The sequence below is a fragment of the Sprattus sprattus genome (genome assembly GCF_963457725.1).
Source record: "Sprattus sprattus genome assembly, chromosome: 15".
NCBI lineage: Eukaryota > Metazoa > Chordata > Actinopteri > Clupeiformes > Clupeidae > Sprattus > Sprattus sprattus.
In genome coordinates, this window is record NC_137913.1 from 31,664,187 (window position 1) to 31,688,490 (window position 24,304).

Here is a 24,304-nt window from a genome sequence, read left to right on the forward strand (position 1 = left end):
GCCTGTTCAAATCTGAGGTGCTGTCCTCTAATAGAGGTGGATAAAACATTAACTAAAGACAAACACACACACAATTAAACACTCACACACACACACACACACACACACTCACACGGCTTTTTGAGTAATAGGGTCAGGAAGAGTAGTACAGTTACATTTGAGCACACGTGTGTGTTTGTGGACGTCAGTGTTCATGCATCTGTCACAAATCATGTGTACCATGACTGTGTTTGCGTGTGTAATTATTGTGTAGTATTTGTTATTGGTTGTGTGTGTGTGTGTGTGTGTGTGTGTGTGTGTGTGTGTGCGTGTGTGCGTGTGTGTGTGTGTCTCTGAGTGTGTTTAAGTGTGTAAATATATGTGTGTGTGTGTTAGTTCTGTGTGGGGTTGACTACACGTCCCATGAAGACCACACAGTCTGTGCGGTGCTCGTAGATGAGGAAGAGGAAGGGTCTGTCCACGATGAAGCGTGTCTGTGTGGAGAGGGGCATGAAGCCCACCTGGGTCAGAGAGGCAGCCTCCGTGCCCTCCTCATTCACTGTGATCGTCCCCTGGTGCTGGAACTGAGAGGGAGAGAGAGAGAGAGAGAGAGAGAGAGAGAGAGAGAGATGTCACAGGTGAAACCGAGAGATAGAGGGAGAGACAAAGAAAGAAAGGGATGAGAGAGAGAGAGAGATATATATGTCACAGGTGAAACCCAGAAACAGAGGGATAGAGGGAGAGACAAAGAGAGAAAGGGATGAGAGAGAGGGAGAGAGATGTCACAGGTGAAACCCAGAGACAAAGAGAGAAAGGGATGAGTGAGAGAGTGAAAGGGAGGTAAGGGGTCAGGTGAGACAGGAGGAGTGAGAGAGAAAGTGTAGAGACCAAAGGATAAGAGAACCATAAGACCTGGATCAAAAGACAGTTCCAGGTATGAGTCCCTAAACTTCAGAACACTCTGATAGTTCAACACTGTCACTGTCCAAGGCCCAAGCCAGTCTACATGGGCTGTGTTCCCCAGCACCGATGCTGCGCTGAAGCCATCATTAAGTGATAACTGTGCTATGGTGGTCCTGGCACAATGACACCTTTGGGGACACGTGAACGTATGATTCGTCTATTGTGTGGTCAGTCAGTGGCGGTTCTGCATGGAATTACGCCCCGGGCGATATCCCCTCCGAGCGCCCCCCCCCCCCCCCCCCCCCCGAAAAAATTATAGTATAACAATATAAGTCAAAGAAAAAATGAAATGTATCAATTGCACAAATCCTTCAATAGAACATTTGAATAACACACTTAAGAGAATTATTGCACACATAATTTACATTAAGGTTAGCTAACCAGCTATCTGCAAGTTATGTTGTGCTAGTGCAACGCTTGCTAGTCTAGTGGTGTCAAAAGGAAATCTATGGTCTAACCAGCTAGCTATCGACCTGTTAATTATTAAGATTATACTAGTACTCTGTATGCTTTTCAATTGCACAACTCTTTCAATAGAGCATTTAAATAACACACTTTAGATAATCAATGCACACATCATGTGCATTAATGTTAGCTAACACCAGCTCTTTGCAAGTTATGTTGTGCAAGCACTCAACATGCATTATAGTTAGTTGAGTTTGCTAATAGTGGCTAATGGGATTTCGCTAACGCTTGCTAGTCTAGTGGTGTCAAAAGGAAATCTGTGGTCTAACCAGCTAGCTATCGACCTGCTAATTATTAAGATTATACTAGTACTCTGTATGCTGTTACATTATGTTAGTTGTGGCTAGCGGGATTTCGCTAACACTTTAGCCTAGTGTCAGATGAATGAACATGTTCATACCCTATGGTCAAATCAGCTAGCTAACGCTAGCTAGCAAACAATTCAGTTGGTGCTCAACATTAGCTGGTTGCCTTACAGTAATAGGAATATTGGTTAAGCTACACTTGATAAAATAAAACACATTTTTACCTTGTCCACTCGAGCATCCTTCAATAGCTTTATCGATAATGTAATAGACTACTCTGTTAAAGATGTATTACATTTCCCTCGGGATGAATAAAGTATCTATCTAACTATCTATCTATCTCTATACTCTGCTCACTATTACCTTCACCAGTTGGATAAATTGATGCAGTTAGTGGTCTCCTTCCACCAATTAACCCTTGGTGACCACATAATCGTTCTGTATTACCTATTTTTATAAGCCATTTCACACAATTCAGAAAAACAAAAAGTATAGGGTAATTATAATGTTTATTGGGAGACCCAGAGCTGAACTGCCCGCCGCCCCCTCTCTCTTTCCCCCTTTCACCCAGGATTGCGCTGCACCTTCTTAGCGAGCAGGTGCGCCTGCAGCTGCAGGGGGCGCCAATTTGCCAAATCCTCACGCAGTGATATGATGTATAGAAAAGCGCTTCGCGGCCTAGATTATTATTACTATTTTTTTAAGTGCTCGTGCCGCCCCTCACGTGTCATGGAAAAGTGCCGCCCCGGGCGGCTGCCCGGGTCGCCCGTGCCTAAAACCGCCACTGTGGTCAGTCCTGTGTCGTTGTGTTGCAAGCCTTACCCAGTTGATGGAAATCTTCTCTGAGGTGATCGGGCTGAAATCCCCTTCGTCAAACAGATCAGTCAGTCCCATCTCCTTCAGGTGGCCGATCAGGTCATAGTTCTGCTTCAGGTTGAAGCGGGGGAACACCACCTCTCGTGTTCTGAAAGTAAGGGACAGGCACTTCAGTCTCATTGTATTTATTCAACACTGCAAGAACCCGTGTCACAAAGCAGATTTGTATAGAACCATGATGTGGAGCCTAACATAATTCCTGTGGAAAGACACGCTGGAAAACTAAAACATATGAACATGTCTTGAGTGGTTTCTTCTCAACTCCTCTCAGGCTCAGTGACGTGCCGTGAGGTTCGCAGCTGGTGCGGCACAGAAACCGGAAGTGATTACGTCATTCCGATTGCTAGTTGTTTAAAAAAAATAGAAATGTATACATCATACATGTATATATGCTTATGGTTTAAAAATTGTCATCTCACCAGAACTGAAAAAAAGTTATGTTTTATTGTCTAATACTATTAGTTTTAAACGATCGTTTTTTTTATTGTAGTTATGCGGCTCAATAGTTATTAAGGTATAAGATATTAATAGTTACAAGGTAGCGTATGTAGCCCTCCCACCAATGATATGGCTCATTTCATTTTGTCTAGGGAAAATATGGGTGGGATGCTAATTTAAATTACCTTTTACACAACTCGGACACTTGATTTTGCAGTTTAGAAAAAAAACAATTACATATTTATTCACACAACGTATTAACAAGCAAACAGTTAAACACCGCAGACATAGCACACAATACCAAAATGTTCTACTGACCGGTATAATTTAAAGTTGGTGCATTTCGTTGGAGCTCTTAACCGTCAATTTGAGGTGAAACCAAAGTAATCCACTCTGTTGTGTACAGTTCAGTAGAAATCCGTTGTCCTTTTCATGAATATGTCCCGTTGGGAAACTTGAAACACTCCACTGCAAATGTCAATACCTTCTGTCCCGTCGTTTGAAGCAAACATTTTAGCTCCGCCATTGGTCTCCCATTATTAATCATTTCACGTTTGGACTGCAAGTCCAGTTTTGAACTGCTTCAGCTTAGCAGTACAAGCAAGTGTAGAAGAAGACCGACTTTTAGAACCAAAATATACTCGACAATTGCGCTCTCGCTCGCCTCCCTTCTTGAAGCAGTGGTACTGTCTGCCTCACTAAACAATATTTTTCAATGCGTTTTGATCTCAACTCAAAGGTTCTACGCTTGCGCACGCATGAGTTAAACCCAGTTTGGAGTGATTGCGCAATCTTTAGTGCGGCACTGGCTCAGCTGCCCATAGACAGCAATGCATCTGCCTCCCTTGACGGCACGTGCATGTTCATTGGCTGATCACTGTCACTGGGAACCGGAAATGCACAAATTCAGCGATTTTGATAATACAAATGTTTGAAATGATCGGAATCATGCAGAAATGACACTCCTAACACAGATAACTAGAGAAATATGAATATTTATTTTATAATACATAAATATACAGTACTGTGCAAAAGTTTTAGGCAGGTGTGAAAAAATGCTGTAAACTAAGAATGCTTTCAAAAATGGCAGTGTTAACAGTTTATTTTCATCAATTCTTCATAAATTAACCAAATGCAGTGAAGGAACAGAAGACAATTCTAAATTAAATCAATATTTGGTGTGACCACCCTTTGCCTTCAAAATAGCATCAATTCTTCCAGATACACTTGCGCACAGTTTTTGAAGGTACTCGGCTGGTAAATTGTTCCAACCATCTTGGAGAACTAACCACAGATCCTCTGTGGATGTAGGCTTCCTAAAATTCTTCTGTCTCTTCATGTAAACCCAGACAGACTCGATGATGTAGAGATCAGGGCTCTGTGGGGGTCATACCATCACTTGCAGGACTTTCTGTTCTTCTTTAAGCTGAAGATAGTTGTTAATGACATTGGTTGTATGTTTGGGGTTATGTTCCTGCTGCAGAATACATTTGGTGCTAATCATACGCCTCCCTGATGGTATTGCATGATGGATTAGTATCTGCCTGTATTTCTCAGCATTGAGGACACCATTCATCCTGACCAAATCTCCAACTCCACTTGCAGAACTGCAGCCCCAAACTGGAAAGGAGCCTCTACCATGCTTCACTGTTGCCTGCAGACTCTCATTATTGTACCTCTCTCCAGCCCTTCGGCGAACAAACTGCCTTCTTCTACAGCCAAATATTTCTAATTTTGACTCATCAGTCCAGAACACCTTCTGCCATGTTTCTGCACCCCAGTTTCTATGTTTTCGTGCTTAGTTCAGTCACTTGGCCTTGTTTCCTTGTCGGGGTAGAGCTTTTTGGCTGCAACTCTTCCATGAAGACCACTTCTGGGCAGACTTCCCCGGACAGTAAATGTCTGTACCTGGGTATCACTGGTTTCTGCCAGTTCTGAGCTGATGCCACTGCTTGAAATCTTCCGATTTCGAAGGTAAATAAGCTTGATGTGTTTTTCATCAGCTGCATTAAGTTTCCTTGGCTGACCACTGCGTCTACGATCCTCAACGTCTTCTTCAAAAGAGCTTGAACTGCACATTTTGAAACCCCTGTCTGCTTTGAAATCTTTGTCTGGGAGAGACCCTGCTGATGCAGTATAACTACGTTGTGTCTTGTTGCTGCGCTCAGTCTTACCATGTAAATGGATAAAAAATAAACATTTATTGTTTACATTTTTTAAAGCATTCTTAGTTCATAGCATTTTTTCACACCTGCCTAAAACTTTTGCACAGTACTGTATATTATTATTATTATTATTTTTTTTTAATATTTTATGACTGCACGTCCCTGCTCAGGCTATAGAACACTATTACAGTACTAGAACTGTCCTCAAACAGGCTTTAGAACACTATTACAGTTCTAGAACAGGCTATAGAACACTATTACAGTCTGCAAACAGTCTATAGAACACTATTACAGTCTGCAAACAGGTTATAGAACACTATTACAGTTCTAGAACAGGCTATAGAACACTATTACAGTCTGCAAACAGGCTATAGAACACTAATACAGTTCTAGAACAGGCTATAGAACACTATTACAGTTCTAGAACAGGCTATAGAACACTATTACAGTTCTAGAACAGGCTATAGAACACTATTACAGTCTGCAAACAGACTATAGAACACTATTACAGTTCTAGAACAGGCTATAGAACACTATAACAGTGTGCAAACAGTCTATAGAACACTATATGAACTGTTCTACACTATACACTATATGAAGTGTTCTATAGACTGTTTGCACACTGTTATAGTGTTCTATAGCCTGTTCTAGAACTGTAATAGTGTTCTATAGTCTGTTTGCAGACTGTAATAGTGTTCTATAGCCTGTTCTAGAACTGTAATAGTGTTCTATAGCCTGTTCTAGAACTGTATTAGTGTACTACAGGAGTCTGCAAACAGACTATAGAACACTATTACAGTTCTAGAGCGGCCTGCAAACAGCAGGAGCTGTCTTGCACATGTTTATGTCAGGCAGCTAAGTGTCTACTGTGTGTTTTGGTCCCTCAGAGATCAGATCTTCTCACAAACAGACTTCATTTTATGATGGACGGATGTAGGATGTGAAAAGAGTTTTTTCTTGTTCTCCCCCGAGGTGAAAAGCAGGCTACGTGATTGTGATCCGTATTAAGATGCAGTCTGATTCCATACTCGACATTGTAAAGGTGGGTGACCCCCACATGAGATGGGGGCCAAAACGAGAGATGTGTTGAAGAAAGAGGAAAAAAAGTATTTGGATGTATTATTTTGATACTGTTTTCTTTGTGATGTGGAAGGACAGGAATGTGATGAATGTGAAACTAAAGCTAAAGACAATTAGTGCTGTATTTAGGTTTACCACAGCTTCTGACACAGTGCACAAGAGTCATGTGTTTTGCTAACCTGTTGATTTAACAAACACACCTGCTGGGTTCTTGTGGTATTCACAATTGGTGGTTTTGCCCCCTGTCTCTGTCAGTTGGTTCAGGTGGTCTTCTCACCTGTTATCTCAGGTGCATAGGTCACCTGTTGGTCATGTTGTCATTCTCAACTGTTGGTCCTGTTGTCATTCTCACCTGTTGGTCCTGTTGTCATTCTCACCTGTTGGTTCTGTTGTCATTCTCACCTGTTGGTTCTGTTGTCATTCTCACCTGTTGGTTCTGTTGTCATTCTCACTAGAGGTCTGCACTCCCGCGGGCTGCGATGCAAATCTGTGCGACGCGGGACAAGTTTGAAAACCTCTGTGCGGGAACAGGCGGGACAAGGGAGAGCTCCCGCGGGATGCGGGATAAAAAGAAAAATGCATCACTCCCGCAAATTGAATATGCGCGCAAAAATAAAACTATGAATGAACAAGAGCAATCCGAGATTTCTGACCTCCAGCAAGGGTCCGTTAATTTATTGCAGTACTGCGTTTCAACGACGTTGTATTCACAAAGTGACGTTGTATACACCCAAAACTCAGTGTAAATCTTGTATCAAGCACTTGCTCGATCCCAATGCACAGTTTTCGATTACAGTGACAACGTATCACATACGTTTAGTTAGTCACGCGAAGCAATGTTAGGATAAATATCGTATTGGGACATTGAGAGAAAGATCGTGTATTAGTCTAAACATCATTCCTTGTTTTGACAAATAACCTCATTGGTATTTTCCACGAACCAAAATCCTCACCCATACTACAATGTTAATCATTGGCGAAATCTTGGATTGCTCCAGATCCGGATCATCCTGAAATCTGAAATTGTATTGGGGATGTCCCAGGAGAAAGATCCGCCTCTTGTGAAAATTTCAGAAAGATCCGCCCAGTAGTTTCTGAGAAATCTTGTCCACAGACAGACAAACAGACGGACAAATAAATAAATACATTAGCGGACCCGATCGCATAACTCTTCTCCTTGCTGGAGGTAATAAAGTATGTGTACATGATTAATGTTATGCTGGGATTCTATGATTACAGCAGCACTAACTGATGCTTGAATATGGAAAAACTTCATCAAGTCGCCATCATTTTGTTTGGTTAGTTAATTATGGTAATGAAGTGAGGTAGTCTTCAAGTTTTCTCCAGCAAACGGCTACTATTATTTTATTAATATGGACATTTTTTTTGTTTTGTAACCAAGGCTATTGCCTTTGTTTAAATGGTCTTGCCATTACATTTGGTTTAAAATGGTAAGGAGTAGCCTAGTGTGCATTTACTTCCAATGGGCCATGTGACAAGCACTTTGTGAAATAGAGAGCGGAAATGAATATCCATCTTGCATGGACTGTCTTGCGCGGGATTCTCGCGGGCGGGAGCGGGATATATTATTACAGCTGCGGGCGGGAGCGAGACTAAAACATATTTTTTCTTGCGGGAGCGGGCGGGAGCGGGACATAATCTTGGAGCGGGCGGGAGCGGGACTGAAAAATGTGTCCCGCGCAGACCTCTAATTCTCACCTGTTGGTCATGTTGCTGAGCCACTTGTTGACCAGTGTGGGGGAGACCTCCTGCTCCAGGTTCCTCATGCCTGAGAGCTTCTGGGGGATGACCACCAGCATGCTGATGTTGCCTGCGTAGGGCAGCAGCAGCACGTCACACTGCATCTCGTTGTCGCTTGCCGCCTGGTAGCTGCCCTTGTTCTGCATCATGGCCACTCGCACCTGCTGCTTCTCGGTCACGCGGAAGTTACGGTAGTGGGTTTGCTCCTTAGGGAACTTCAACTCCCACGTGCCTGAGGGAGGGAGGGAGGGGGTGGGGGGGTAGAAGAAAGAAGGGTGGGGGTGGAGGAGGAAGATATAGACATAAGGAGGGTTAGGGGGCAGAAGGCCAGACCAGACAGGGAGTGGAATTGTGGGATTTGGGCTTTCCCAAAGACAGGAAATGTGTTTGCGTGTTTTTCTCCTGATCATTGTCTTTGCTAACCTGCCCCCCCACATACACTCCACCCCCTCCATTGATTTATCTTTATGCAATCCTCCGTGGTGACACTTTGTTTGGATAGTCCGCCTACAGAGACTTTACAGATGGTTTGTTGAAATCCAAGTTCGGTCTTTCTAGCTGTTCACTGAACATCACCTTAACCAAATCGAACCCCTAATCCAACCTTAACCATCAACTGTAGTTAACAGAGTTTCAACAGTTAGTTTATAATCTGTTTATAGTCTATAGTGAGCCATCCAAATAAAGTTTTACTATAGTTTATAGGGGACCATCCAAATAAAGTTTGACTATAGTTTATAGTGGACCATCCAAATAAAGCTTGAGCCCCATCCATTTTTCTCTGAAGGTGGAGTTTCCACCTCAAAGTCAATAAACATGTGGTTCTGTAGATTGGCATACTGGCTACGTGTTGGTATGAGGTCAGGTCAATAACTGAAATTCCTCATTGAGTTTAGTTTTCTCTGATACCAGTCTGTGTCAATAGCACTTCACTCTAAGCCCAAAGGGGGAATGTTGAGCAAAATAGAAGCACCACTCCAAAGTTGACTGTCATTAGGTAGTCACGTTTATCTGAAGCCATTCAGAAATTGGAGGAAAAGCAGCAACAAAAAAACAGATCAAGTGCCATAAGACCATTTCCACATCGGTGTTGCTTGAAGAGGTCAAAGGTCAGACAGCATTAGGCTGTTGGATGAGCTTGGCATTTTGGAAGCCACATTGTGGTGTTCTCATTGCACCAGACTCCCTTAAAGCTACATAAGGATTTGAAAAAACATCAAGTGGTTGCTTAAAGTCCTATCCTATCATTAAAATAATGAATTTAGCTAAATGATCTTGATGAGCAGAATTGGTTTGAATCTCCTTTGGGACTGAGGACCACATTAGTGTACTCTCAGAAGAGTAATTAAACCCTTCAGCACACTAAATATGATTCAAAAGCCCTAAGTAAACTGCTTATTATCATTACACCAACAGAAACCTTAAGCATGTAAACCTTTAAGCACAACTTCCACCATTTTAACCATTATGTGTAATATGGCATACATTTTAATGTTGGCAGTTTTACCAAAACTTACTTTTATTTTTGGTGCATAACCTGACTTTGTGTCATTTTTTTCTGTATTTGAGTCTTCCTCTGCACTGGTTGAGTGTATTGTGTGTGTGTATTGTTTGTGTGTGTGTGTCTTTATGGACTTTTCCAAAGTCTGGCTCACCTTTGAAGTAAAGGTAGTTTAGGAGCATCAGCACCATGTTCGGGTCGACGCTCTTCAGGGGCTCCTTGATCAGGCCCTTGGTTATTTTCTGGATGCGGTTGTTGGCCTTCTTCAGGAACGCAGGGTCAGCGAAGTCCACCGACTGTGGCTCGGCGAAGTAGTAAGCCTTGACGTTGGCGCGGAATGCTTCATTGACACTCACAGCCTGGCGCAGGTAAAGGTCGTTGACGGAGCGGAGCGTGTAGCCAAAGTTGCGGCGGAAGAGCCGGTGCGTGAGCTTGCGGAAGAGCTTGTGCACGGTGGCGTTGCTGTAGTGCACACTGGCGTTGACGAACTCGCTGAAGCCCAGCGCTTCGTAGAGCTGCTCCTGTGTGCGCTGGCCCACGCCCAGCGCCATCATCCCCATGGCGATGGAGATGCCAGCGGGCGCAAACAGGATGTTGTCGGTCTGGTTGACGTGGTTACGCAGGCTGCGGTAGAGGCGGAAGCCGAACTGCGCGTTGACAACGTTGACGCGCTGCAGCCGCGTGCGGCCGTGGAAGAGCCGCAGCAGGCGGGCACGCCGCACCTTGGGGTCGGACGGCTGCTCCAGGTCCAGGTCGGGTGCTGAGGTCGGGAGGTCATCGATCTCGTCGCCCTCGTTGTAGTCGTCCTCCCCCATGGCCAGGATCTTGTCAAAGTCAATGTAGTCCTCATATTCCAGGTCGTTGGTCACTGTGTTCTCGTTGTGGAAGTCCGGTGGGAGGGCATCCACGTCCAGGGTGCCGCTGGGAAAAGCTCCGCGGGGGTTCACTGGTGCCGCGGTCACCACCTCGGAGAAGTGCGAGCCGAGCGGTTTGATCCCGGCCACAGCCGGCCTGACCAGCAGCAGCAGACTTGAGCTCACCGCTACACAGAGGAACCACATCCTGGCAAGGACAGGGATTGATTAGTCATGTCTAGTCCACTCATCAAAGATGTCTAGGGAATGTCCATGATACTGACATGATCATGATGAAATAGTTTTTCCACCACAGAAACACAGTCAGTTTAATGTCAAGTCCATTCAGTTTTGGAGGCATCTGTCTGATAGGCTTCCCCAGGTCACATGGTTAATTACACAGTGACCATGAACAAGATTAATACACCACGTATCAGAGGAGTACAATTTGTTTATGTCAGTGGTATACTAGTCAGTGGTATACTAAATTCTGTTATTGTATTGTTATGTTATACTATAACATTTTATAATGTACCTTACTATGTTATACTATAACATAATATGTTATACTGTTACCCTATTGTGCATTCCTCCACTGGATACCATAATCAGCGCCTTATTGTACGGTTATTGTACCCCCAATTCTAAGTTGATTTGAAGTTTTTTTTAAAGTTTGAACACTTTTAAATTATTCTCCGAAAGGTCTTTAAATAGAAACCATTTCAACTTTACTCAGATATGAATATCAGCTCATACAATCGTGTGAACCAAACATGTATTCAGTATACAAAAGTATGAAGAGTTTTTTTTGGGGTTATTTGTGAAAGATAATGAATATTCTGAGCCTTCTCTTACCTGAGTTTGTTCTGGTTGTGTCTGTGTGAATGTGGGCTGTTTGCTGTGTGTGAGTGTGTGTGACCGTCTGGACTTTGCTGTTGTCTCCTGTTGATCAAACACAGCACAAATCAAACAGCCTGGTCCTGGAGAAGCTGTTAACTCTTCCATCTGTTCTGCTCCCCCAGTAAAACGTGCACATAATGACAAGGCTGTTTTATGGTCAAACAGATGAATTTACATACCTACTCTGTAAAAAGCATTTTAGAAATTGTCCACAATATTCTGTTTATTCTTGCACTTTACTGAAATTGACTTTTATCAACAGTAAAACTGTAAAACACCTACATTTATGTCCTTTGGTAGTGATCTGCTATGTGATGTTAATTAAATAGATATGAAATGATATCTTCTTGATTGAATTTGTTTGGATCAGCTAAATTGAACTGGATTGGCAGTGCATCATGGGAAGTCGAGTTCTCTTTGATGAGCTTATGCTATGCTTGTCTGCAGCTGACCCGGCGCTTGCCTCCGATTAAAGAAGCTAAACCCCGTCTCCAGAAACTCTTCAGGGACTTCTGGCTCTACTCCGTGGTCATGGGCTTTGCTGTGGAAGGTTCCGGTAAGTGTCACACAAATTGTTAACAAGCTTTGCATGGAATGTCTGTTTATTTGATGTCAAATGAATAGGAACTAGGATGGAAAGCTTATCGCTGATAATGTGTCTGTGAATGTTTGTGTGTGTGATTGTACATGTCTCTCTCTCTCTCTCTCTCTGTTTGTGTCTGTGTGTGCATGTTTGTTGATGTCTGATTATGCATGTGTGTCTAACTGTGTTTGTGTGTGTGTGTGTGTGTATATCTTTGTGTGTGTGTGTGTGTGTGTGTGTGTGTGTGTGTGTGTGTGTGTGTGTGTGTGTGTGTCAGGTCTTTGGCCTGAGGAGTGGTATGAGGGTGTGTGTGAGATCGCCACCAAGTCTCCACTGCTGACGTTCCCCAGTGGAGAGCCTCTGCGCTCTGAGCTGCAGTACAACTCCGCGCTCAAGAACGACACCGTCACTCCAGTAACACACCTCCTCTTCTCTTTATCACTCTGTCTGAAGCCCCTTCTCTCTCTCTCTGTCTCCCCCTCCCATCTCTCTCTCTGTCTGAAGCCCCTTCTCACTCTCTCTCTGTCTCCCCCTCCCATCTCTCTCTCTGTCTGAAGCCCCTTCTCTCTCTCTCTGTCTCCCCCTCCCATCTCTCTCTCTGTCTGAAGCCCCTTCTCACTCTCTCTCTGTCTCCCCCTCCCATCTCTCTCTCTGTCTGAAGCCCCTTCTCTCTCTCTCTGTCTCCCCCTCCCATCTCTCTCTCTGTCTGAAGCCCCTTCTCACTCTCTCTCTGTCTCCCCCTCCCATCTCTCTCTCTGTCTGAAGCCCCTTCTCACTCTCTCTGTCTCCCCCTCCCATCTCTCTCTCTGTCTGAAGCCCCTTCTCACTCTCTCTGTCTCCCCCTCCCATCTCTCTCTCTGTCTGAAGCCCCTTCTCACTCTCTCTGTCTCCCCCTCCCATCTCTCTCTCTGTCTGAAGCCCCTTCTCACTCTCTCTGTCTCCCCCTCCCATCTCTCTCTCTGTCTGAAGCCCCTTCTCACTCTCTCTGTCTCCCCCTCCCATCTCTCTCTCTGTCTGAAGCCCCTTCTCACTCTCTCTGTCTCCCCCTCCCATCTCTCTCTCTGTCTGAAGCCCCTTCTCACTCTCTCTGTCTCCCTCTCCCATCTCTCTCTGTCTTCAGTTGCTTCTGTCTCACCCTCCCATCTCTCTCTGTCTTCTGATGCTTCTGTCTCCCCCTCCCATCTCTCTCTCTGTCTTCTGTTGCTTCTGTCTCCCCCTCCTATCTCTCTCTCTGTCTTCTGTTGCTTCTGTCTCCCTCTCCCATCTCTCTCTGTCTTCTGTTGCTTCTGTCTCACCCTCCCATCTCTCTCTGTCTTCTGTTGCTTCTGTCTCCCCCTCCCATCTCTCTCTCTGTCTTCCATTACTTCTTTCTCTCTCTCCCATCTCTCTCTCTGTATTCTGTTGCTTCTGTCTCCCCTCCCATCTCTCTCTGTCTTATGTTGCTTCTGTCTCCCCCTCCCATCGCTCTCTGTCTTCTGTTGCTTCTGTCTCCCCTCCCATCTCTCTCTGTCTTCTGTTACTTCTGTCTTCCCCTCCCATCTCTTTCTCTCTGTCTTCTGTTGCTTCTGTCTCCCCCTCCCATCTCTCTCTGTCTTCTGTTGCTTCTGTCTCCCCCTCCCATCTCTCTCTGTCTTCTGTTGCTTCTGTCTCTCTCTCCCATCTCTCTCTGTCTTCTGTTGTCTCCACCTCCCATCTCTCTCTGACTTCTGTTGCTTCTGTCTCCCCACGCCCCCCCATGTGTAAGCACTTGTCTACTCCCATATGTTGAATTACTTTACTGATCATGTTAAAAAAAGATGGTATGGTTTTAAAATTAGAATTTTACTCCATTTAAATCTTAACATTGAGCAAAGGCCAAGAGGAATTTCAAAATGGAAGAATGAAAAGATGTTGGTCACCCCGTTTGAATGAGATGGTTGATTGGTGCTGTCTGTGTAGGCGGAGCTAAGTGACCTGCGCAGCACCATCATAAACCTGTTAGACCCCGCCCCCGAAGCTGCTGCCCTCATCAACAAGCTGGACTTCGCCATGTGCACCTACCTGCTCTCTGTCTACCGCCTGGAGTACATGAGGTTTGGGCTCTCTTCTCTCTCTACTCTCTCTACTCTCTCTCTTCTCTCTCTCTTCTCTCTCTATTCTCTCTACCTGCTCTCTGTCTACCGGCTGGAGTACATGAGGTTTGGGCTCTCTTCTCTCTCTACTCTCTCTACTCTCTCTCTTCTCTCTCTCTTCTCTCTCTATTCTCTCTACCCTCTCTCTCTATTCTCTCTCTCTTCTCTCTACCTGCTCTCTGTCTACCGGCTGGAGTACATGAGGTTTGGGCTCTCTTCTCTCTCTACTCTCTCTACTCTCTCTCTTCTCTCTCTCTTCTCTCTCTATTCTCTCTACCCTCTCTCTCTATTCTCTCTCTCTTCTCTCTACCTGCTCTCTGTCTACCGGCTGGAGTACATGAGGTTTGGGCTCTCTTCTCTCTCTACTCTCTCTACTCTCTCTCTTCTCTCTCTCTTCTCTCTCTCTATTTTCTCTCTCTTCTCTCTCTATTCTCTCTCTACTCTCTCTCTTCTCTCTCTCTTCTCTCTCTATTCTCTCTACCTGCTTTCTGTCTACCGCCTGGAGTACATGAGGTCTGGGCTCTCTTCTCTCTCTACTCTCTCTCTTATCTCTCTATTCTCTCTACCTTCTCTCTCTCTTTTCTCTCTCTACTCTCTCTCTATTCTCTCTTCCTGCTTTCTGTCTACCAGCTGGAGTACATGAGGTCTGGGCTCTCTTCTCTCTCTTCTCTCTCTATTCTCTCTCTACTCTCTCTACCCTCTCTCTCTATTCTCTCTCTCTTCTCTCTACCTGCTCTCTGTCTACCGGCTGGAGTACATGAGGTCTGGGATCTCTTGTCTCTCTCTTGTCTCTCTCTTCTCTCTCTATTCTTTCTACCTGCTCTCTCTCTTCTCTCTTCCTTCTCTCTCTATTCTCTCTACCCTCTCTCTCTCTTCTCTCTCTCTTCTCTCTCTCTTCTCTCTTCCTTCTCTCTCTATTCTCTCTACCCTCTCTCTCTCTTCTCTCTCTATTCTCTCTAGCAGCTCTCTGTAGACTCACAACCACACACACTCACACACACACACACAACCACACACACACACACACACACACACACACACACACACACACACACACACACATGTTCACTCATACATGTGTACACTCACAAACACACACACAGACAAACACACACACGCACACACACACACACACATGTTCACTCATACATGTGTACACTCACACACACACACACACACACACACACACAGACACACACACATGTGTACACTCACACACACACACACAAAGACACACACACACACAACCACATACAAACACACACAAACACACACACAAACGTGTTCACTCATACATGTGTACACACAACCACACACACAAACATGTTCTCTCATACATGTGTACACTCACAAACACACACACACACACACACACACACACACACACACATGTTCACTCATACATGTGTACACTCTCACACACACACACACACACACACACACAACCACATACACAGCAAAATCGCCAGTGTTAATTCAACTCCCATAGTGTTAAATTCAACACTTTTCCAGTGTTTATATAATCCTCACTGATTCAGAGTTAAATCAACACTTTGCAAAGTGTTAATATTTTAACTACATTGTGGTGTTAAAAATCTAACACGCTAAGTGTTCATTTCTACACTGTACTGTGTTAACTCTTTTCACTGGGAGTGTTATTTCATAACACTTGTGGTGTTGTTGAGTACACTTTTAAGTGTTCACTATTACACTGGATAAGGTTAACTATTTTCACTGGGAGTGTTAATTCATAACATCCACAGTGTTATTTATAACACTTTTAAGTGTTTATTTTCACACTCAATTGTGTTCTCTTTTTCACTTAGTGTTACTTTATAACATTTACAATGTTATTGTATGACACTTTAGAGTGCTCTATGAGTTTTTAAATTCTAATCTGTATTTACTGTCTTATACCTTTACCACATTGAAGTGCAATTGTGTTACTATCAGTGAAAAAAAAATACAGAAAGATGATGACATTACATTCACATTATAATTTTAATACATTCCAAGCACCATCAAAACATTGTACTTTAACAAATAAAATAATGGCATAATGTAAAGTCCATTGTTATTGCCATAAGAACTTTGTAAGTCAAAGGGCTTGTAAATTTCAATAGAATCTGCTCTAATAACATCGTTTTCATCGGTTTCAAAGACTTGATAGGCATGGAAATGCTCACTGAACTTTTCAACAAAAAGCTTGTTAACTATAAGGTGACACTATTGACCAAAACATGGATCTATGCTTTTGATTATGGCTACTCAGAGCGCAAAAATCGTCCAACAAGGGTGAACTTGGACAGTACTGGCAATAGTATAGGCCTCAACTCCATTCAGACTCTTTGTCTAATAAGAAACATTCCTTTAATTTTTGGTGACATTGTGCCAGAAGGAAATCAGAACAAGACCTTGCTATTGCTTTTACTACAAATAACGTAGTGGGATTTGAAAAGTTAATCAGAAGCACCCAGTGAGCTTGTGGCTTGGCAGGGGATGAGTTGTTTGTCCACTGCGATGTAGAAGGTGTCAATTCTGCTTTGGGTTTGGCCAACAGCAAGGATGTATGGTTCGCCAGATCTTTCTTGCAGGTGTTCATCGATGCAGCTGCATGACTAAAAACAAATAAGATACAAAAAAAAAAACATACACTGTTAAGTAAGCCAAGTATAAATGACCCCTTTAGTTTTAAATCATGTTCCTTACTGGACTCCTGAACAATAGGCCTGTACTTAGTCTTGTCAAAAACATACTCCACATGGAGAGGAAAAAAATGAAAGTTCAGAGCTAAAAAAGTGTCTTGTAGGACATTAAAAAGTGAGGGAACTTACAGGATTTACCTTGTGAAAGTGCACCGTTTTGTCTTCTGCATCCCTTGGACTTATTTTGGTCCTCCTCTTCCGTCCAGCTGAAGGTGGCAAAAGATGAAGCAGTAGCAGTACAGAAGCCATGTCACTATCACAATCTGTTTGGGGTGGAATGTATCAGACAATTTATAAAATGAAAAAGTTAAAATAAAGATTAGTATTGTCAAAAAAACATGCAGCGAAGCATACCATTGTCATCATTCTCTGCGAGCTTCTCTGCAGCTTTTAGCAAATGACACAGGTCAGTTGACGGAGTCAGCTGGTTGGCCTCTTTGATGAATTTTGGCTTGAATGAGCTGTTTCAACACAAAACAGCAGCAGGAAGTCTTGATTGACCTGTTAATCATACACAAGTGTTACATTTAGTCTACGTTACACCAAATGCTGTCCTTCTTATAGCTCCCAACAGCACCCTGAAGCTATAACTGAAGCTGAAGCTATAACTTTGCTTTTATCTTTTTTAATTATTATTTTAGGCCTACATTTATTTGGGGCAATATTATGGTACTGCATCTTGGATTAGTAACTCTGCACTTCTTTGTGTTAATGGTAGACTAAATTAAACAAGTCAGCCGCAACAGTGATACAGATCTTACCAAGATTGATCAATAATAGAAGTTTTTATTTATTTATTTTTATATGAGACACAATAGTCTACAATAAACTGTGTTACAGGTATAGCCTAGTTTTTTTAACATATGAGCTACATCCAGTCTTGTGATATGAGGAGCTGATACATGGGCAACATATCTTGTTAAGCCTCTTAGGATGTCTTACCTTCACTTATGAATTCCAAATAAGTGAAGCTGGCGTGCAATTTGATGTACCTCTTTAAATGGAGGTATTTCACGTTCGGCAGCATGTCCTAAAATTGCACCTGGTGGCGAAAGTAGGGAAAGGGGGTGAAAAACTATATTACCATAAATGTATTACCCATGGTTTAAGTGGCAATGGAAGTTTGTTGCATCCAACAGTGTGCGCTTAACACGCTTCCTACTTTATATAACAAAACATCATTAGTAGCCTACATTGATAAGTGAATTTCTTACATTTGAAACCGGCGGTTCTAACATATGCACAGCTCTGTCTATGACATATTGCTGTCGATAGCTAGTAGTTTTTTCATATAGCATGGTAGGCTAGATGTTGCATCATATAAAATATCGGCGGCATCGACGACCCTCCCTCCACTGATATATTTCGTTAAGTGTAAAACACTGAATAGTAGCCTATTTCGCTGAAGCCAAAGCAAAGGGGAAAGTCTTCCCTCTGTTCATGCTAATTACTGCTTCCCTTACCATTAGCAAGCAATCAATCCCTATACTGCGTTATCCTTACATGCGTTTGAAGCAGAGTTAAGGGTAACTACTTCGACAACAAAACTTGACTTGAACTGTCTTTAAATTAGATTCTTACCTTTTTAACAGAATATTCCTGACAAGAACGTTCTCTCTCCCCTTTACAACTATGAAAGTGAGCAAAGTGCATTTCCCTGTCGAGCTCACCTTACCACAAGCTGCCAGCTACTAACGTTATGACAAATTCAAATTCTAACGTCTGCGAGTACCCCCGCCCCTCTTCATTCAAAAGGAATAAAATGGCTCGCATTTCTTTTATAACATTAAAATCACTGTTAAGCACTTATTATATGTACATTTATTGTCTCTGTAAAAACCTGTGGAAGATGGTCAGCTTTACTTAGGCTAAAGAATCCTGGCGTTTAGGCTACCACACAATTTATTAGTAACCTAAGCTTCCACATTGGCAAAATGTTGCGTTTTAGATAAATACCGTTATTAAAAATGATAATATTTAGGCGTAATTATGATTTAAATTAAAACAAATTTAAATTATAATGTATGGTTCTTACCTTAACAACCTCCACGATTGAGCTCGACACCAAACTTCTAGCAGCCTCTTCATGCCCGAGAGCGCGTAAAAACCGGATGTAGAAATCAACTCCAAATAAGTGATGGGTATTGACTCCTTGAAATAACCCCAGCTACAGAGCTTTTTCAGCACTGTAAGTGTTACAATAACTCTAAAATCAACACTTGTTAACTCTGATTAGTTAACACCGAACATTTTAACTCAAATTAACACTACCGATTTTGCTGTGTACAGACACACACAAACACACACAAACACACACACAAACGTGTTCACTCATACATGTGTACACACAACCACACACACACACAAACATGTTCACTCATACATGTGTACACTCACACACACACACACACACACACACACACACACACACACACACACACACACACACACACACTCTCAGATTTTCATTCATACATGTGTACATACACATAAACATACACATACACTCTCTCTGCATTACAATACATAGACCCTCACTGCATTACAATACATAGACCCTCACTGCATTACAATACATAGACCCTCACTGCATCACAATACATAGACCCTCACTGCACACCCCCGTTCCTTTGTTTTGTCTCTTTCTTTCGCCTGTCCTGGTTTCCTCCCATGATCATGTCATCCACTAGAGAACCGTCTCATTCTGCATCAGGTCCAGATCCACATACATAATTGATCCAGCAGATATAGATCTTTAAGAACATTACCAATAGCAACTTGAATGCAACATGCATACAGCAGTATTAATGCTAGGTAATCATACTGAACATACAGAACCAATTCCCATAACTAATAATAGTTATTAGTAATAAATACAAATTGGAAATATAATCCAGATGCACGAATGCTCCAGCAGCTCGTCGCACTGTCTTCTCTCTGTTTCTGCTGCAGAATGTTGCACTCCAATGACCCAGACCGCTTCCAGCTGATGTTCCGCTACTTTGAGGACAAGGCCATCCAGAAGGACAAGTCAGGTGACGCTCTACCTCACAAACACACACACACACACCCACTCACTGCCCTCTGTTTTGATGGATGCTGCTGTGATATGTAGTAGTAGAATGATTCTGTGTCCAATCACCACATCAGGGCTGTCCTGTCCCAATCTAAATGACAGCCAAACACTTGACCTATTTCTGCTCCAATCTCCCACATATCAGGTGTATTCAGGGCACATTATTGCTTAAATCTGTTCCAGAATCCAGGTATGGTTAGATTGCAGTGTGCTTTCTCTCTACAGGGATGATGCAGTGTGTGATATGTGTGGGGGATAAGGTCTTTGAGGTGTTCCTGCAGATGATGGCTGAAAAGGTGAATTACACACACTCACACTCACACTCACACACACACACACACACACACACACACACACACACACACACACACACACACACACACACACACCCCTTGCGCCCCAAGGCAGTATGTTATCATATTACCTGACAAACTAGCCCTCGTTCCTCTCGATCTTGTTTTTGGCTGACAGCCCAAGACCAAAGAGCATGAGGAGGAGCTGGAGCGCCATGCTCAGTTCCTATTGGTCAACTTTAACCACACCCACAAACGCATCCGTAGAGTGGCGGACAAATACCTGTCTGGATTGGCTGAAACGTAAGTCCATAAAAGTGTCTGATATAGTAGTTATACCATGTCACTAATGGTGTTAGGTACCATCAAACATTTCACATCTAGTTCTGTTTCTATTTCGACTTCTTTGCAATTTTGCTTGTATTCTATCATTTATAATAATAATTGATCATATAATAATTTATAAATATATATTTATAATTTGAATATATATTTTTCTACTTGTAGCTTCCCTCACCTGTTGTGGAGTGGCCGTGTGCTGAAGACCATGCTGGACATCCTGCAGACCCTCTCTCTGTCTCTTAGTGCAGTGAGTGCAGACCACAAACAAACAAACCCTGGGGTTATGTGTGCAGTACAGACACAGCGCACACATTCTTTCAGTGCAGTTTCTCTGTAGAAGTCACACAACATAGTTAAAGATGAACTTCCACATACGTTAAGACAGACTGCCTCAGTGAACCAGTCATGTACTGACACATCATCTAACTGGCCAATTATAAGTCACATTTGAGATGAGCGTTGCCCTGGGCTACTGTAATTAATAAACAATAACTCTCATTGGCCAGGATATCCACAAGGACCAACCGTATTACGACATCCCAGACACGCCCCATCGCATCACTGTACCGGACACCCACGAGGCCCGAGAGGTGAGACCCCTGTCAGTTAACTTGATCAATTACACTGATCAACACACCGCACAGTCAACAGAGATAGTAATCAATGATAGTGATTGCCTCTGCTGCCTCTTGTAGTCATTATTCATTTTTCTGTGATTTGGTTAATTTCACTTGTATGTCTGTCTGTATCAGAGTATAGTGAAGGACTTTGTCTGTCTGTCTGTATCAGAGTATAGTGAAGGACTTTGTCTGTCTTTATCAGAGTATAGTGAAGGACTTTGTCTGTCTGTCTGTATCAGAGAATACTGAATGACTTTGTCTGTCTTTATTAGAGTATAGTGAAAGACTTTGTCTCCCTGTCTGTCTGTATTAGAGTATAGTGAAGGACTTTGTCTGTCTGTCTGTATAAGAGTATAGTGAAGGACTTTGTCTGTATCAGCGTATAGTGAAGGACTTTGTCTGTCTGTATCAGAGTATAGTGAAGGACTTTGTCTGTCTGTCTGTATCAGAGTATAGTGAAGGACTTTGTCTGTCTGTCTGTATCAGAGTATAGTGAAGGACTTTGTCTGTCTGTATCAGAGTATAGTGAAGGACTTTGTCTGTCTGTCTGTATCAGAGTATAGTGAATGACTTTGTCTGTCTTTATTAGAGTATAGTGAAGGACTTTGTCTGTCTGTCTGTCTGTGTGTCTGTATTAGAGTATAGTGAAAGACTTTGTCTCCCTGTCTGTCTGTATTAGAGTATAGTGAAGGACTTTGTCTGTCTGTCTGTATAAGAGTATAGTGAAGGACTTTGTCTGTATCAGCGTATAGTGAAGGACTTTGTCTGTCTGTATCAGAGTATAGTGAAGGACTTTGTCTGTCTGTCTGTCTGTATCAGAGTATAGTGAAGGACTTTGTCTGTCTGTATCAGAGTATAGTGAAGGACTTTGTCTGTCTGTCTGTATCAGAGTATAGTGAATGACTTTGTCTTTATTAGAGTATAGTGAAGGACTTTGTCTGTCTGTCTGTCTGTGTGTCTGTATTAGAGTATAGTGAAAAACTTTGTCTCCCTGTCTGTCTGTATAAGAGTATAGTGAAGGACTTTGTCTGTATCAGAGTATAGTGAAGGACTTTGTCTGTCTGTATCAGAGTATAGTGAAGGACTTTGTCTGTCTGTCTGTCTGTATCAGAGTATAGTGAAGGACTTTGTCTGTCTGTATCAGAGTATAGTGAAGGACTTTGTCTGTCTGTCTGTATCAGAGTATAGTGAAGGACTTTGTCTGTCTATCTGTATTAGAGTATAGTGAAGGACTTTCTCTGTCTGTCTGTATCAGAGTATTGTGAAGGACTTTGTCTGTCTGTATTAGAGTATAGTGAAGGACTTTGTCTGTCTGTTTGTATCAGAGTATAGTGAAGGACTTTGTCTGTCTGTCTGTATCAGAGTATAGTGAAGGACTTTGTCTGTCTGTATCAGAGTATAGTGAAGGACTTTGTCTGTCTGTCTGTCTGTATCAGAGTATAGTGAAGGACTTTGTCTGTCTGTATCAGAGTATAGTGAAGGACTTTGTCTGTCTGTCTGTATCAGAGTATAGTGAATGACTTTGTCTGTCTTTATTAGAGTATAGTGAAGGACTTTGTCTGTCTGTCTGTCTGTGTGTCTGTATTAGAGTATAGTGAAAGACTTTGTCTCCCTGTCTGTATCAGAGTATAGTGAAGGACTTTGTCTGTCTGTCTGTATCAGAGTATAGTGAAGGACTTTGTCTGTCTGTCTGTATCAGAGTATAGTGAATGACTTTGTCTGTCTGTATCAGAGTATAGTAAAGGACTTTGTCTGTCTGTATCGGAGTATAGTTAAGGACTTTGTCTGTCTGTCTGTCTGTATCAGAGTATAGTAAAGGACTTTGTCTGTCTGTATCAGAGTATAGTAAAGGACTTTGTCTGTCTGTCTGTATCAGAGTATAGTAAAGGACTTTGTCTGTCTGTATTAGAGTATAGTGAAGGACTTTGTCTGTCTGTATCAGAGTATAGTAAAGGACTTTGTCTGTCTGTCTGTATCAGAGTATAGTAAAGGACTTTGTCTATCTGTATTAGAGTATAGTGAAGGACTTTGTCTGTCTGTATTAGAGTATAGTGAAGGACTTTTTCTGTCTGTATTAGAGTATAGTAAAGGACTTTGTCTGTCTGTCTGTATCAGAGTATTGTGAAGGACTTTGTCTGTCTGTCTGTATCAGAGTATAGTAAAGGACTTTGTCTGTCTGTATTAGAGTATAGTAAAGGACTTTGTCTGTCTGTATTAGAGTATAGTGAAGGACTTTGTCTGTCTGTATCAGAGTATAGTAAAGGACTTTGTCTGTCTGTCTGTCTGTATTAGAGTAAAGTAAAGGACTTTGTCTGTCTGTATTAGAGTATAGTAAAGGACTTTGTCTGTCTGTATTAGAGTATAGTAAAGGACTTTGTCTGTCTGTATCAGAGTATAGTAAAGGACTTTGTCTGTCTGTATTAGAGTATAGTAAAGGACTTTGTCTGTCTGTATCAGAGTATAGTGAAGGACTTTGTCTGTCTGTATTAGAGTATAGTAAAGGACTTTGTCTGTCTGTATCAGAGTATAGTGAAGGACTTTGTCTGTCTGTATTAGAGTATAGTGAAGGACTTTGTCTGTCTGTATTAGAGTATAGTGAAGGACTTTGTCTGTCTGTATTAGAGTATAGTAAAGGACTTTGTCTGTCTGTATTAGAGTATAGTGAAGGACTTTGTCTGTCTGTATTAGAGTATAGTGAAGGACTTTTTCTGTCTGTATTAGAGTATAGTAAAGGACTTTGTCTGTCTGTCTGTATCAGAGTATTGTGAAGGACTTTGTCTGTCTGTCTGTATCAGAGTATAGTAAAGGACTTTGTCTGTCTGTATTAGAGTATAGTAAAGGACTTTGTCTGTCTGTATTAGAGTATAGTGAAGGACTTTGTCTGTCTGTATCAGAGTATAGTAAAGGACTTTGTCTGTCTGTCTGTATCAGAGTATAGTAAAGGACTTTGTCTGTCTGTATTAGAGTATAGTGAAGGACTTTGTCTGTCTGTATTAGAGTATAGTGAAGGACTTTTTCTGTCTGTATTAGAGTATAGTAAAGGACTTTGTCTGTCTGTCTGTATCAGAGTATTGTGAAGGACTTTGTCTGTCTGTCTGTATCAGAGTATAGTAAAGGACTTTGTCTGTCTGTATTAGAGTATAGTAAAGGACTTTGTCTGTCTGTATTAGAGTATAGTGAAGGACTTTGTCTGTCTGTATCAGAGTATAGTAAAGGACTTTGTCTGTCTGTCTGTCTGTATTAGAGTAAAGTAAAGGACTTTGTCTGTCTGTATTAGAGTATAGTAA

The 24,304-nt window shown here is 42.3% G+C and overlaps 2 protein-coding genes across 2 annotated transcripts in view; one reads left to right on the plus strand and one right to left on the minus strand.

Moving 5' to 3' along the window:
- The window catches only part of pi4kab (phosphatidylinositol 4-kinase, catalytic, alpha b), a gene marked incomplete at its 3' end in the record, with an annotated part of 108,199 nt that overhangs the window by 43,775 nt on the left and 40,120 nt on the right, over window positions 1-24,304 (plus strand). Inside the window, exons 19-26 of the mRNA XM_080851963.1 lie at window positions 11,735-11,843; window positions 12,148-12,284; window positions 13,809-13,942; window positions 19,639-19,721; window positions 19,988-20,058; window positions 20,234-20,358; window positions 20,563-20,644; window positions 20,904-20,987. Coding sequence (XP_080708089.1) covers window positions 11,735-11,843; window positions 12,148-12,284; window positions 13,809-13,942; window positions 19,639-19,721; window positions 19,988-20,058; window positions 20,234-20,358; window positions 20,563-20,644; window positions 20,904-20,987 — 825 coding nt within the window. The remainder of the gene's footprint in view (window positions 1-11,734; window positions 11,844-12,147; window positions 12,285-13,808; window positions 13,943-19,638; window positions 19,722-19,987; window positions 20,059-20,233; window positions 20,359-20,562; window positions 20,645-20,903; window positions 20,988-24,304) is intronic.
- serpind1 (serpin peptidase inhibitor, clade D (heparin cofactor), member 1) lies at window positions 372-10,594 on the minus strand (the record flags this gene model as incomplete). Its single annotated transcript, XM_080851874.1, has 4 exons — window positions 372-563; window positions 2,535-2,676; window positions 7,991-8,264; window positions 9,688-10,594. The coding sequence occupies 4 exons, from the start codon at window positions 10,592-10,594 to the stop codon at window positions 372-374; spliced, it is 1,515 nt and encodes a 504-aa protein (XP_080708000.1).